Source organism: Oncorhynchus clarkii, chromosome 12, assembly GCF_045791955.1.
Source record: "Oncorhynchus clarkii lewisi isolate Uvic-CL-2024 chromosome 12, UVic_Ocla_1.0, whole genome shotgun sequence".
Taxonomy (NCBI): domain Eukaryota; kingdom Metazoa; phylum Chordata; class Actinopteri; order Salmoniformes; family Salmonidae; genus Oncorhynchus; species Oncorhynchus clarkii.
Window position 1 is genome coordinate 21,105,270 of NC_092158.1, and position 16,101 is coordinate 21,121,370.

The 16,101-nt window shown below is 43.6% G+C and overlaps 1 protein-coding gene across 1 annotated transcript in view; it reads right to left on the reverse strand.

The window, feature by feature from the left end:
* LOC139421918 (zinc finger protein GLIS3-like) overlaps window positions 1-14,993 on the reverse strand; it is a 36,770-nt gene extending 21,777 nt beyond the window's left edge. The window contains exons 1-4 of the mRNA XM_071173054.1: window positions 14,618-14,993; window positions 12,234-12,429; window positions 10,899-12,072; window positions 4,782-4,943 (exon numbers count right to left, since the gene is read on the reverse strand). Coding sequence (XP_071029155.1) covers window positions 4,782-4,943; window positions 10,899-12,072; window positions 12,234-12,429; window positions 14,618-14,993 — 1,908 coding nt within the window. The remainder of the gene's footprint in view (window positions 1-4,781; window positions 4,944-10,898; window positions 12,073-12,233; window positions 12,430-14,617) is intronic.
* Between the last annotated feature and the right edge of the window lie 1,108 nt (window positions 14,994-16,101).

Consider the following 16,101-nt stretch of genomic DNA (forward strand, 5'->3'; position numbering starts at 1 on the left):
CCTCTGTAGTGCCTTTGTAATATACAGTTGAAGTCGGAAGTTTACATACACCTTAGACAAATACATTTAATCTCAAGTTTTTCACAATTCCTGACATGTAATCCTAGTAAAAATTCACTGTTTAAGGTAAATTAGGATCACCACTTTATTTTAAGAATGTGAAATGTCAGAATAATAGTAGGAAGAATGATTTATTTCAGCTTTTATTTCTTTCATCACATTTCCAGTGGGTCAGAAGTTTACATACACTCAATTAGTATTTGGTAGCATTGCCTTTAAATTGTTTAACTTGGGTCAAATGTTTTGGGTAGCCTTCCACAAGCTTCCCACAATAAGTTTGGTGAATTTTGGCCCATTTCTCCTGACAGAGCTAGTGTAACTGAGTCAGGTTTGTAGGCCTCCTTGCTCGCACACGCTTCTTCAGTTCTGCCCACAAATTTTCTTCAGGATTGAGGTCAGGGCTTTGTGATGGCCACTCCAATACCTTGACTTTGTTGTCCTTAAGCCATTTTGCCACAACTTTGGAAGTATGCTTGGGGTCATTGTCCATTTGGAAAACCCATTTGCTACCAAGCTTTAACTTCCTGACTGATGTCTTGAGATGTTGCTGCAATGTATCCACATAATTTTTCTTTCCTCATGATGCCATCTATTTTGTGAAGTGCACCAGTCGCTCCTGCAGCAAAGCACCCCCACAGCATGATGCTGCCAACATTGTGCTTCACGGTTAGGATGGTGTTCTTCGGCTTGCAAGCTGCCTCCTTTTTCCTCCAAACATAACAATGGTCATTATGACCAAACAGTCCTATTTATGTTTCATCAGACCAGAGGACATTTCTCCAAAAAGTACGATCTTTGTCCCCATGTGCAGTTGCAAACGGTAATCCAGATTTTTTATGGCAGTTTTGGAGCAGTGGCTTCTTCCTTGCTGAGCGGCCTTTCAGGTTATGTCGATATAGGACTCGTTTTACTGTGGATATAGATACTTTTGTACCTGTATCCTCCAGCATCTTCACAAGGTCCTTTGCTGTTGTTCTGGGATTGATTTGCACTTTTCGCACCAAAGTATGTTCATCTCTAGGAGACAAAACCCCTCTCCTTCCTGAGCAGTATGACGGCTGCGTGGTCGCATGGTGTTTATACTTGCGTACTATTGTTTGTACAGATGAACGTGGTACCTTCAGGCATTTGGAAATTTTTCCCAAGGATAAACCAGACTTGTTGAGGTCTACAATTTTTTTTCTGAGGTCTGGCTGATTTAATTTGATTTTCCCACGATGCCAAGCAAAGAGGCACTGAGTTTGAAGCTAGGCCCTGCAATACATTCACAGGTACACTTCCAATTGACTCAAATCAATTAGCCTGTCAGAAGCATTTAAATCCATTTTCTAGAAATTTCCAAGCTGTTTAAAGGCACAGTCAACTTAGTGTTTGTAAACTTCTGAACCACCGGAATTGTGATAGTGAATTATAAGTGAAATAATCTGTCTGTAAACAATTGTTGGAAAAATTACTTGTGTCATGCACAAAGTATTTGTTTGTTAACTTCTTCGATATAGGGGGCGCTCTTTTAATTTTTGGATGAAAAACGTTCCCGTTTTTAACAAGATATTTTGTCACGAAAAGATGTTCGACTATGCATATAATTGACAGCTTTGGAAAGAAAACACTCTGACGTTTCCAAAACTGCAAAGATATTGTCTGTGAGTGCCACAGAACTGATGTTACAGAAAAAACCCGGATACAAATACAATCAGGAAGTACCGCGTTTTTTGAAACCACCTCATAGCAATGACTCCTTATATGGCTGTGGAGGAGCTAGGAGACAGCTTAGCAAAGCACCCCCACACCCCCACCCCCTTTTCCACGTTTTCCCCAAGGTGTCTGCAGCATTGTGACGTATTTGTAGGCATATTATTGGAAGATTGACCATAAGAGACTACATTTACCAGGTGCTCGCTTGGTGTCGTCCGTTGCAATTATTGCGTAATCTCCACCTGCGTGTATTTTTCCATTTTCTTCAGAGGAGAAACCCAACTGCCACGAATGATTTATCATCGAATAGATATGTGAAAAACACCTTGAGGATTGATTCTAAACAACGTTTGCCATGTTTCTGTCGATATTATGGAGTTAATTTGGAAAAAAGTTTGGCGTTGTAATGACTGAATTTTCTGTTTTTTTTCTTAGCCAAACGTGATGAACAAAACGGAGCGATTTCTCCTACACAAATAATATTTTTGGAAAAACTGAACATTTGCTATCTAACTGAGAGTCTCCTCATTGAAAACATCCGAAGTTCTTCAAAGGTAAATGATTTTATTTGAATGCTTTTCTTGTTTTTGTGAAAATGTTGCCTGCTGAATGCTAGGCTATCAATACTCTTACACAAATGCTTGTGTAGCTATGGTTGAAAAGCATATTTTGAAAATCTGAGATGACAGTGTTGTTAACAAAAGGCTAAGCTTGTGAGCCAATTTTTTATTTCATTTCATTTGCGATTTTCATGAATAGTTAACGTTGCGTTATGGTAATGAGCTTGAGGCTATGATTACGCTCCCGGATACGGGATTGCTCGACGCAAGAAGTTAACAAGAAATTTGTGGAGTGGTTGAAAAATTAGTTTTAATGACTCCAACCTATGTAAACTTCAACTGTATATATTTTTTATTCAACCATTATTTAACAAGGCAAGTCAGTTAATTAAGAACAAATTCTTATTTACAATGACGGCCTACCCCAGCCATACCCGACCAATACTGGGTCAATTGTCCACAGCCCTATGGGATTCCCAATCACAGCCAGATGTGACTCAGCCTGGATTTGAACCAGGGACTGTATTGACTCCTCATGCACTGATGCAGTGCCTTAGACCGCTGCACCACTCGGGAGCCTTGTGGTTGGAGGCCGAACAGTTGCCATACCAGGCAGTCATGCTCTTGATTGTGCAGCAGTAGAACTTTTTAAAGTTCTGAGGACCCATGACAAGTCTTTTCAGTCCCCTGAGGGGAAATAGGCTTTGTCGTGGCCTCTTCATGACTGTCTTGGTGTGTTTGGACCATGATAGCGTTTGTTGGTGATGTGGACACCAAGGAACTTGAAGCTCTCAACCTGCTCCACTACAGCCATGTCAATGAGAATGGGGGTGTGCTCGTTCTTCCTTTTCCTGTAGTCCACAATTATCTCCTTTGTTTTGATCACGTTGAGGGAGTGGTTGTCATCCTGGCACCACACGACCAGGTCTCTGACCTCCTCCCTATAGGCTGTCTCATCGTTGTCGGTGATCAGGCCTACCTCTGCTGTGTCATCAGCAAACTTAATGATGGTGTTGGAGTCGTGCCTGGCCATGTAGTCATGAGTGAATAGGGAGTACAGGAGGGGACTGAGCACGCACGCCTGGGGGCCCCTGTGTTGAGGATGAGCGTGGCGGATGTGTTGTTACCTACCCTTACCACCTGGGGGCAGCCCGTTAAAAATTCCAGGATCCAGTTGCAGAGGGAGGCGTTTAGTCCCAGGGTCCTTAGCTTAGTGATGAGCTTTGTGGGCACTATGGTGTTAAACCCTAAGCTGTAGTCAATGAATAGAATTCTCACATAGTTGTCCCTTTTGTCAAGGTGGGAAAGAGCAGTGGGGAGTGCAATAGAGATTGCATCATCTGTGGATCTGTTGGGGCGATATGCAAATTGGAGTGGGTCTAGGGTTTCTGGGATAATGGTGTTGATGTGACCCATGACCAGCCTTTCAAAGCACTTCATGGCTACAGATGTGAGTGCTACAGGTCGGTAGTCATTTAGGCAGGTTACCTTAGTGCTCTTGGGCACAAGGACTATGGTGGTCTGTTTGAAACATGTTGGTATAAAAGACTCAGTCAGGGACATGTCGAAAATGTCAGTGAAGACACTTGCCAGTTGGTCCGCGCATGCTCCGAGTACACGTCCTGGTAATCCGTCTGGCCCTGCAACCTTGTGAATGTTGACCTGTCTAAAGGTCTTACTCACATCAGCTACGGAGAGCGAGATCACACAATGTTTGATGGTTTATCTGAGTGATTTCTTATAAGCTTCCGGGTTAGAGTCCCGATCCTTGAAAGCGGCAGCTCTAACCTTTAGCTCAGTGCGCAAGTTGTCTGTAATCCGTGGCTTCTGGTTGGGGTATGTACGTATGTAATTCATGCAAATTAATTACTTTAAAAATCATACAATGTGATTTTCTGGATTTTTGTTTTAGATTCCGTCTCTCACAGTTGAAGTGTACCTATGATAAAAAATTACAGACCTCTTACATGCTTTGTAAGTAGGAAAACCTGCAAAATCAGCAGTGTATCAAATACTTGTTCTCCCCACTGTATGTGGTCGTAGTTCATCTATTTTGTTATCCAATGATAACAACGTTGGCTGATAGGACTGATGGTAAAGGCAGATTACCCTCTCACCATCGGATCCTTACAAGGCAACACGACCTACGTCCCCGATATCGCTGTCTCTTTCTCCTGCGAATGACGGGGATGAGGGCCTTGTCGGGTGTCTGAAGTAAGTCCTTTTATATCCGACTTGTTAAAGAAAAACTCTTCTTCCAGTACGAGGTGAGTAATCGCTGTCCTGATATCTAGAAGCTCTTTTCGGTCATAAGAGATGGTGGCAGGAACATTATGTACAAAATAAGTTGCGAAAAAACACACACAATAACACAATTGGTTAGGAGACCGTAAAACGGCAGCCATCTCCTCCGGCGCCATTGTCCCACCATATGTGTGTCTGTCTGAGTTATGCCACTCAACTCACCGTGTCCAGGTGTGTGCGCTGATGCTTGGCTCTGTCACTGGAGTTGCTGAAGGCTTTGTGGCAGCTGGGGTACTGGCATATATAAGGCTTCTCTCCAGTGTGGCTGCGCAGGTGGATCTTCATGTTCTCCAGCCGAGAGAAAGCCTTCTGACAGCCCTCAAACTGCAACCACACACATAGGGCACAGGGACAGGAGTGATAGGTATACTAATTGTACACTATCATGAAACTATACTGTACATCTTGGGCCACAAATCAATAGTTCAGGCTATCTGGGATACTTGGGATGTCCCAACTCTGACAATACCCCATTGAAATTAACATTTAAAATGGTTAGGGTTAGGTTATGGATAGGGTAGGGGTTAAGGTTAGGGTTTAGGGTACGGACAACCCAAGGATTGCAGATAGCACTAACCACAAAACAATATCCAGGAAAAAACAACATTGACAAACAAAATGTAACCAGCAGGGTTCAGTATCTGTGTGTAAACAGACCTCAATGTCTCTAAAAACAATCTTGTCTCTAGGGTCTCGTAGGAGCTACATGACAGAGTAACTCATTGTGGAAAAATGCTACCACCAACTGGTAGAAGGGCTTAGGTAGAGAGGTTTGTTCTTTGCCAAAATAACTTGCTCCCTGCCCAGGTCTACTGCACTCGCTGTCACAAGCTATGAGATACAGTAGTAGTGTAGTTAATTCAAGTCAGCAGAACTGAATAGCTCTCCTTTGTGCAGTACTACCCACCTCACTGCAATGACTTCACCCTCAAAACATGTGAATCATCACAGTTTCTTACTGTAAGCCAAGCCTAGCACTTTGCGCTCTCTGCGGTCATGGTGCTTGGAATGTTCTTACTTCAGCATCACAGAGTAAAGTCATGGAACCGTGACCCATTTTATTATTGTTTCTCCAGGACTGGATTCCTTGCATAGCTATACCTCTCCCTCAGTCTGAACTGACTAAATACAGTTCCTTTAATATTTGACTCATCGCATTCGTATGGGACATATTTCCCATTCCTTTAATTAATGTAATAACATAGCACTAACTTCAAACTCTATTTCTCTTCTGAACTCTATCTGAATCAATATTGCTGGTATCTTCTTGCAGGACAATATCTTTATGAAATTCACATATCTAACGTACAGTACAGGCAAAGCACTACCTACTCCAGAGACACTACACTCGCAAATGTTCTCTCTCGAAGTTGGAAAACAGCAGGCACAAACATACACCCTGCAGAGCAAAACCACAACCACCAGCAGAGTACTGTCATTATGCCAAAACTAAATTCCAGTAAAGCCATTATGACTCCGTCTGATGGGAACCATATGTTCTTAATGTCAAAGGAATGGAGTAAAGGATATATTTTATAAGCCTTAAGTAACTCAAGAGGAATCGAGGGATAGGATATGCCTGAGAATTCTATTAGTGCTCAACCGTCTATTAGGGATAGAAAATTGATTCTGCATGACTGTATCATAGTAAATGTGTGAATTTGGGGGTATTTTCAACAGCATTTTAATGCTTACAGATGGAGTCTCCCATGCAACGATGACGATCTCTCTCCTTGTGGGTGTTTACCATGCCCTGCATGTCTGGGGACATGACCTAACAGATGTTGTGTATTACTGAAAGTGGAGAAAGCCAGTCTTACACAAGTCTTCTTCACACACAGCAGGATATTCTGTCCAAATGTTGTCTAATACAGTGGCATCCTAGGAAAGTACCCTATGACCAGACACTCAAAACAACAGTGTAGAGAAAGGGATCAGCATCGGACCATTCAGACCGGCTAGCATAAGAAAAACACAGGCCACGGAGAATGAGCAGGATAAATAGTCATTCAACCTGGGGATGGGAAAAAAACTAAGAACTAGCATCACACAACTATACTGCCAGGAGCCCAGCAGTGCCCCCCCCCCCCCTCCAATAAAGCTAATAGTCCCCTTTTAGCTGCTTTGAGAGACAGAGGGTCTGAATAGATAGCAACATGGCTCCTCGGTGGAGCTAAATGCCACAGCCAGCCTCCTGACAGGTCCTGGCAGCCTCCTTTGCCCTGGGGAACAATGACCTGCCCACATCGTGCCAGCAGAGTCAGTCTAGTGCCCACAGTAAGCCTCTCTCTACTCTCTGACATCTCCAATCTCTCTTCTCCACTCTCTTGACATATCCCATCTCACATCTCCACTCTCTCATCTCCTCTCTGTCACATCTCCACTCTCTCTTCTCTCTCACATCTTCTCTCTCACATCTCCACACTCTCTCACATCTCCACCCTCTCTCACATCTCCACTCTCTCTTCTCTCTCTCACATCTCAACTCTCTCTCTTCTCCTCACTTACTTCTTCTCGCTGTTCTCTCTCACATCTCACATCTTCACATGGCGTTTTTCATACTCTTATCTACAGCTCAACTCCCATTCTTTTCATCTTCAGACTCTCATGTCTCACTTCACTCTCACATATCCTCTCCTCATTCTCAGTCAAATTATCCTCTTGTCTGCTATCATCTTCTTTAAATGTAAAAGGTTAGTGCATGAGATTTTTAGGTCTTAAAAGTAACTGTCCAGTGAAAATCTCACTTTTAAAAGTTAATATTCTGTTAACTCATACCCAAATAATGTTGACTCATCCTACACTCATATTTGTGGCCAAAGCATGAATTGGAGAAAAAACACTTAAAAAACCCAACCTCAAATTTGTATGTCAAACAGACCATTTAAAAAATCCTTTCTATTTCCACATAGAACACAGTGTCATGATGGCTCATTGGCTGAGATGGCCAATCAGTGGTCTACTCATGTAAATATTTTTACTGACTGGTCTACACCCACACCATTCTGTTGTTGGGATACACCCACACCGTTCAAACACAGAAAAATCTTCAATTTTTACATACTCAATTGCAATTTTTGGGAAGAAAAACTATTTCACTCATATTGTAATTCATTTTAGGTCATATTTCATAGAACTCCAGAAACACTGGACAGTTACTTTAAAACAAGAGCTAAAAACAGTTACAGAAACTTGAGAAGAAGCTGGGTTGTTAAAATACTTTGAAGTCTGAATCGTTTTTTTTGGTGCCAAGTTATTTCCCTCCTTGCGGTTGTAGAGGTGCCGCTAAAAATCTTGGCAAACCAGAAATCTCACCAGGCCTGCATTCTGTGGTGGTGTGGGCAGAACTAGAATTTCAAGCTGTCCATTGTAAGGAACTAAGTGGATTAACACGGAACTACTGGGGTTTCAGTCTGAATGTCTTCTTTCAACTTAACAACTGATATGCTTAAATGCACACTGTGATTACACAAGTGAACCTATTACTCATTTGAACCTGGTGCAGAATAGAACACCCAACACCAAGAAAATGTACAATCAGATTTTTTACAGTATGAAAGGGAAATGGCATATGAATGAAGGCCTTTTTTTGGTTAACCGTAAGTGACCTACTTTGAGGCCCAATCAATCAAAACGGGTAACTCCTGATATACACCAGTCAACATATCGAGAGCTTGGAATGATAATCCACTGGGAACACACTAGTTGAATCAATATTGTTTCCAAGTAATTTTGATGAAATTACATTAAACCAACGTGGAATAGACGTTGAATTGATATCTGTGCCCAGTGGGAAGGGTTTATCTGCATTTTTGCCAAAACTGAGTTATTGACATCCTGTCAGGATCCTGACTTTGATTGCTTAGACTGTTTTTGTTCAGTAAGTCTTGGTTTTCTGACTGTTTTTGTCAATAATGTACTGACCATGTTCTACTTCTTTTCAGTAGGACTTTTTTTATCTTATGCTGCCGAGTCAAACCTGGGATGATGGGATGGTGTACAATGGATACAGATGTATGATCTTAATTTGAGCCAGTTTGCTACAGTAGGAAAATAATCCTGAAGCAACAGGAAATGTGAATTATTATGTGGATTATAATTAATGGACATTTTTGTAGGGGTTGATACATTTTTCGTAAGCTTTTTTAAACCTCAAATACATTGAAAGTTCTCCAGCAACAGGGTGATAAATGTAAGATTCTACCCATAATAACACAGTTATAGTAACAGTATTCCACTTTTCATGTAGTCTAATTTTGGCTAGCCTAACCACTGATCAAGCAACATTATGGACTAAATGTTCAAATCCTGTTGCTGCAGAATTATTTTGTTGCGACAATACGGGTCAAATGAAGATCCTACATCTGTACGTACAAAATAGCACTCTATTCACTAAATAGGGAATAAGGCACCATTTCTGACACATCCAATGTCTATTCTGTTTTTGGGTAGGGGTGTCAGATTACATGGTACACAGACCCATCCGACTACAGCTGCAGCCTCCATAGCAACGGGACTGGTTAGCACTAATATTTTATTTTACCAGCTAAGTTGACTGAGAACACATTCTCATTTACAGCAACGACCTGGGAAATAGTTACAGGGGAGAGGAGGGGGATGAATGTGTCCTTAATCACTGCCCTGGGGGGATTGGAATATTTTTTAGACCAGAGGAAAGAGTGCCTCCTACTGGCCCTCCAACACCACTTCCAGCAGCATCTGGTCTCCCATCCAGGACCAACCCTGCTTAGCTTCAGAAGCAAGCCAGCAGTGGGATGCAGTGTTTTGTGAGTGTTTTGGAGCGAAAGGTCGACCACAGGTATGCATCCAGTTAATAATTGACTAACCAAGAAGCGGCGAAACAAGACAAGGAATGAGAATGGTTGGTCTATTCCTCATCTGAACCTCAAGTATGTTCCCAGTGGGGTTGAGAGTGTGGGGTATCTCTACAATCATCCAGACTGTGATCTTGAGTATGAGTGTGATATTCTCTCCTTGGAAACCTAGTTAACTCTACTCATCCAGCTCGATGATCCTAAAACTGAGCCCAAGCTCATTACTGCAACTAATGTGCATAGATGTTTTGCCGCTCTGGCTCCTGAAGTATACCTTTAACTGCATTTACAACACAGTAGAGCTAGGACGATTAACTGAAAATTAACGACACCAATCACTTATCGCAGGCATTTTGCTGATATCGTTTAATGCAATAAGTAGCCTATACTAGAGAAATGTAAATACGTTTGAAATAAGTTTGCTAATATGGGTGATTGTACTAGAATTGATGGCAACAACCATAAAACTAGTCATAGTAGTTCAAAGGATAATGCATATTAATGTTATAAATGTATTGTTATATCATTATCGCATCAATTCAGGTAATTTAGGGCAAAATATGGATTTTAGTCCATATCGCCCAGCTCTAATATACAGTGTAGTACAACTCATCTGTCAACCGATAGAGACTAGTGAACCAAAACGTGGCACATTTAAGAGAACCACCAGCAGCAGCACTAGGCCTGGGAGCACCTGTCTCAGGGGAATCCAGCCAATTCCCTCATCAGAACTAGGTCCAAGGATACATGGCTTTCAGATTAACTCCATTCAACTGTCTCTCTGCTTGGCCATATAACCAGACCGATCAGAACTGGGCCAGGGGGCATCACCTTCACAGAACCGCAGCCAAGTCTATACCTGACTTGGCACTAATAAGTCTTATTGGCTACTGACAGGCCTGGTGGGGTGGGGTGGGGGGGTGGGGGGGCAGACGGGGAGAGAGAGAGCAGGAGGCTTACTGAATGGTACCCTGCCAGATATTAAGCACGGCACTGTCTTTGTGCTGATTTAATAACTACATAATTGAGTTAACTCTCATGTCAATTTTCACAGAGCTGGCTAATTAGCCCATGGCAACAGTTAAAAGGAGAAAGACCAAATTTCTGACCCCAACCTTTAGCCTTCAAACGTACATCAGAGCACACAAAGGCATTAAAGAGGTACAACATGCGTACTTCAAGATGTCTATTTCCCTGGCTGGTTGACTCACAGTAGACAGGAGAGACAGTCGGGAAGGGAACTGCTGCACTCACTAACCCCCTGTAACACACTTATGGAAAAAAGGATGTTAACCATTGTGCATAAGGGGGACGATATGTAAAGCTGAGGTAAAATTGGGTTCAGGTAAAGCCAATGGATTCTGAAGTGGATGACTAAACAGATACACACTTGCATGTTAAAGGCAGTTTTGAGGCCTTCACCAGAGATTGATTTGCTATGTACCGTGCACTTGTTGGGCTTCTCTCCAGAGTGGACTCTCATGTGGATGAGGAGTTTGTAGCGGGCATTGAACGGCTTGAACCTGCGTGGACACACCGCCCAGAAGCAGGTGAAGTCTTCGCCCTTCCGCTGGTCCACATGGCGCTTCTCTATGTGCCTAACCAGCTCCTCCTTTTGGTTATACACAGCACTGCAGTCCACCCAGCGGCAGCAGTGCCCCCCACTGTAGTCCTCCAGCTGCCCCTCCTCCAGCATGGGGAAGAGGGACAGGGGATGGGGCACGAGGCTGGTCCCATGCCCAGGGGGAGCTGGGGGGGGCTGAGATACAGGGCCCTGGGACTTGGGCTGACCCTGGATGTGGCTAGGAGGTCTTTGGAGATGGCGGTGCTGGTAGTGAGAGTGGTAAGGAGGTGGGGGGCCCTGCGGTGGACTATCTGATCTGATGATGGTGGCCAACTCAAGCTGAAAGTGTAGAGATGGCACCAGGTCATTAGTGTTACTGGCAGCCCTCTGTGGTGTTCTTCCCTCCTCTGGGAGACACTGCTGCTCCACCACCATGTTAGCCATCTGGCTCTCCAGCGTCCTGCCCTGCTCCAGCCTCTGCATGCGGCCACACTCCAATTCAGGTTGGGGGTCACTCAGTGGGGTCAGAGCGAGCGTGGAGGGTGTGAGGCTGAGGAGGCCTGGAGTCTGAGGATAGGGGATACAGCTCCCTCTCACCCCCAGGAAGTGGCCATAGACCTCAGGCTGGAGGGGTGAAAGGGTGTGGTGGGAGGTTGGAGAGCTCCGGGAGCCATTGATGTAAGCCACCAGCGAGGTGGGCGAGGTACGGATGATGGAGTTGAAGTCAAGGCCATAGCCGTCTGACAGAGGTGAGATGGAGAGGGCCCTCTTTTTGGAGTGGGCTGAGTACTGCCGGGGGCTGTTGGCATCTCCCCCAAACAGGTAGGAGGGCAGGGAGGCAGAGTTGGAGATGCTGGTGCCCCCAGACATGGCAGTGCCAGGGGGCAGGCTGAGCAGCTCACCCCCCTTGCTGACCTGGGTGGAACCCTGTTGTGGGCAGAGTGGAGGAAGGACCCGGTAGCCATAGGGCCACTCCTGTCTGCCACTCAGAACTGAGTGGGTCTCTGCTAGGCTCAGGGTGGTGGATGCCAGGGAGTCTCTGGAGAACAAGGACCTGAAGAAAGGATAGAAGTACAAGGGAAATCTCACAAATGAGTAACACAACTGTTTAATATAGTACTGTATGTTGACTTTGTTTAGAGTACAGAAATCAGTGTAATGACAAGAGTATGGTGGTATACTCCCTCACCTAGAGTGGTGAAGAGGTTGACTCACCTGGTATCTGTGTACGGTACCACCAGGCCTTGTGGGGGTTGGGGGTGTGTTACCAGAGGCACAGAGGTGTAGGACTGACTCGTGACAGGAGATACTGGACCCAGGCTCTGGACCACCATGGGACTACTGGTGACCCAGAGGTTAGCACCAGCCTGCTGGCCCAACACCTGCATACTTGGTCCTGAGACAAAGTAACCTGGTAGAGACAAGTTCACTATTAGAGGGTTGAGGGTTCACCACCAAGGTCATATTCTACAGGGACATAGGAAATTAGACCATATGCTTTACAAATCAAAACAGTGAAAAAAAGGATGACATTTTATGGGTTGGAAAAACACTTTCAGTGTAAACTTTAACGACTAAAATATGTTTTTAAAATATGTTTTTATAATATAATATTTGAGAAGAACCAAAATAAAAGCTAGACAGTCAGCGGGAATTGAAAATTTAAAAAACAATGAATTTAGCAGTATGGATTTTGTTATTATGTTATTATTATGAGGAAACGAGCACAGAATTATTATCCATGGCAAAATGCATAGAATTGCAAAATTTTCTCAAAGCTCCATGGCAAAATTTGTAGAATTGCAGGAAATTAGCTTCAAAACTGTTTTTATTTTATTTATCTCAGCTCCATGTTGAAATGTATAGAATTGCAGGAAGTAGGCAAATGCAAAAATGTCTCCAAACCAAGATGAGGTTTCCTCTAAAATTCAGCCGTGCCGGCCACGCCCATTGCCACGCTGTCAACGGTGGGTGCAGCTGGTGGATGGAAGTCAGGCGCAGGAGAGCAGAGATGAATGGACAAAGCACTTTACTTAGGCAATCATAATACAGAACCCAACTGTCACAACACAAAATGCCCAAGGAAACAAAATGAGGCAGCAAAAGTACAAAACCCAAGTACAAAGTACCGGCTGCCGCAAAGCACGGGTAATAAAACAAAAACCGGCGCAAACCAGCCGGAAGCGTGCCAACCTTGACAATAAACAATACCCCACACAGACATGTAGGGAACAGAGGGTTAAATACACATGTAATTAGTAGGAGATGTAAACCAGGTGTGCAGGAAGATAAGACAAAACAAATGGAAAATGAAAGGTGGATCGGCGATGGCTAGAACGCCGCCCGAACAAGGAGAGGAACCGACTTTGGCGGAAGTTGTGACACACATCATCCGACACACTACCACGCTCACCACCTAAGATCCCTTTTTATCCAGAAAAAAATCTATCTGACACACATTTCTAGTTTTTACTGTAAGTATCTGACTTTGATAGAGATGCAATGAATCCATGGTTCAGGGTCTGTTCATCTCCATCACAGTTCACTTCACCATATTAACACAGCAACCTGTGTTTGCACACCAGGGACCCGTGAGACAGACATCTTCAACAGAAATCAAACACAAACCTAATGGTTTTTGTCGTGTTTAGTAGACCCTTACGGAAAAACCACATGAATTTCACGTGATCGCATGTAAATTGTTCCAGAAACATGTTTTCCTGTGATCACGTGCTCTTATGTGAAGTTAATGTGATAAGATTTGAACATGTAAAGCAACGTGATAACATGAAACTACACAATAAAATGTGATCACGTGAAATATTTTCCAAAAACACATGTTTAATCGTGTGTTTTTTCTGTAAGGGGAAGCTTATGAATCCTGAAATTCCCCCTAACAAACCTGAACAGAGACACTTTCTGCTTTCTGCTCTGTTCATTACAGATGAGATTTATTTTTTCCTCTTTTTCCTCCTTGGGTCATTTGGGGACAAGCTTTCTGCTTGGTTAATTATCAATAAACAGGCCAGGGACAAAGGAGGTCTGGGGTGGGTTGGAGGTTAGGGTGGGCAGACGATATTGAGGTAAAGTGAAGTATGAAGACGTCAATGTACAGTAAATCAGTGCTACTTTGAAGAGAGGGGAGAAGAGAGGGGCTGATTGAACAACTCTGCTTACAACATATCACTGTGAGCCTGTCTTCTGTTCTAGGACATGTGCACTCTGGGATCTTTCAGTTGAGAGGAAGAAGAGTTCCTCAACACAGGTCCTGTCAGAGCATATCCAAAATATCTAAGTTTTAAATAATAGTTTATGGTAGGAAACCACAAGTGGTTACTTCAATAGGACACTTCAAACTTATTTGGAGTGACATCCTCATTTACAAGTGTATCAGCATTTAACATGCTGAGTGATGACTACTGCTCTAAGGTCATTAAGGTCACACTATATCCTACTGATGGGAAAAAATCTGAGGCTGCTCGAGTCCATAACAGTTATCTTACATAGAAGATCAGGACATCATCATTGGCTGTTTACCCATGTGTCAATGTATTACTCTGTATTTAATGTTGTTTATTACAAGGCTTTCAAGAAATTACCTTTGACACCAGTCAGAGCAGTCAGACGCCAAGCACTGATTAGTGGTAGGAACTTTTGCCCTGACATCTGTAAGACACCTGAAACATTTGGCTGTTTCCCATTGGTCAACACCTGCTTGCGGAGGCTCAGGGCAGGAAGCAGGACAGAACTCCCAAAGTTTGTCCTGGTGCTGAGGGGTACTTGGAAGTAGTGGACACCCTCCCCCCCTCTGCCCCTGCTACCCACCAGAGATGGGCTCAGGGTGGCACAGCATCCCAGGGAGAGGGTGGTGCGTATAGGTATCCTGATGGATGGGGCCTGCTGTCCTGTGATCATGCCCAGGGAAAGGGGCACACCAGAGGGGGAGACCAGGAGGTGACAGCCCTTATCGTTCATGTCTGACCCTGTGTCTTCTTCACAAATAGCCTTTGGAGAAAATAATGCCTTGTCCCAAAATGCTCCTCTTCCCAAAAGTAATGATTGAGTCTTGCAGAAGAGGAAGAGCAGCATCTAAATCAGCATCTCTCAGTTGAATGCATTCAGTTGTCCAACTGACTTTGTATACCCTTTCCCTCATCTTCGGCCCTCAGTGGTCTGTCCATACGGACAAAGACATCTGAAATATATCAGTGAGACAGGCATATTTTATCGTCATGAGTAATAAGGGAGTCACAAACTATAACTGGCATAGGGAAGAATTCACTGTTATCTTCAAAACAATATTTTTATTTTATTGTTATTTAACTAGGCAAGACAAATTCTTAATTTCAACGACGGCCTAGTGGGTTAACTGCATTGTTCAGGGGCAGAACGGCATATTTTTACCTTGTCAGCTCGTGGATTTGATCTTGCAACCTTTCAGTTACTAGTCCAACACTCTAACTACTAGGCTACCTGCCACCCAGGTGTTGCCATATGTGACTCGTTTCAGGAAACTAGGCATATATCACGCGTCACTACTTCACAGGAGAGGCGTTTGAATGTAAACTTTTAAAAAAAATCTAAGTGTGTTTTTTGTCAGAAATGCTTTCTGGAACATGTGAACTTTCATATGCCTTAATAACAAACTTGTATGCCATCTGTAAATACAAATAACACTGTTAAATTACGAGCCTAGTTTGTTTAGCCATGGAAAAAAGAGAGGAACCTCCCGCTAGCCATGATCGGCTGAGATAATGAATGGGCTGGACTTGTCAAGAGATGAGTTTGGATTGGTCTGCCATGTAGCACGCCTCTGTCTATAACAAAGGGCTGCTCAGTATGTGTAGGTAATATCTGCGTACATGTTGCTCTCCACTTTCTGGAGGACTGAGTTTTGAAATCAGTGGAATGCCTGGTGGAAGAAGAGGATGATACCTAAGGAGATGGAGAAAATTCTGGCGTTTGATTGCAAATATGTGGAGGGAGTCGAAAAGAGAACAAACAAAAGGCTGTTGTGTCTCCGGATTACATCTTAAAACTAAGGGCAACCATGGCATCCGTGACAAAGGGAGAAGTGTCCATC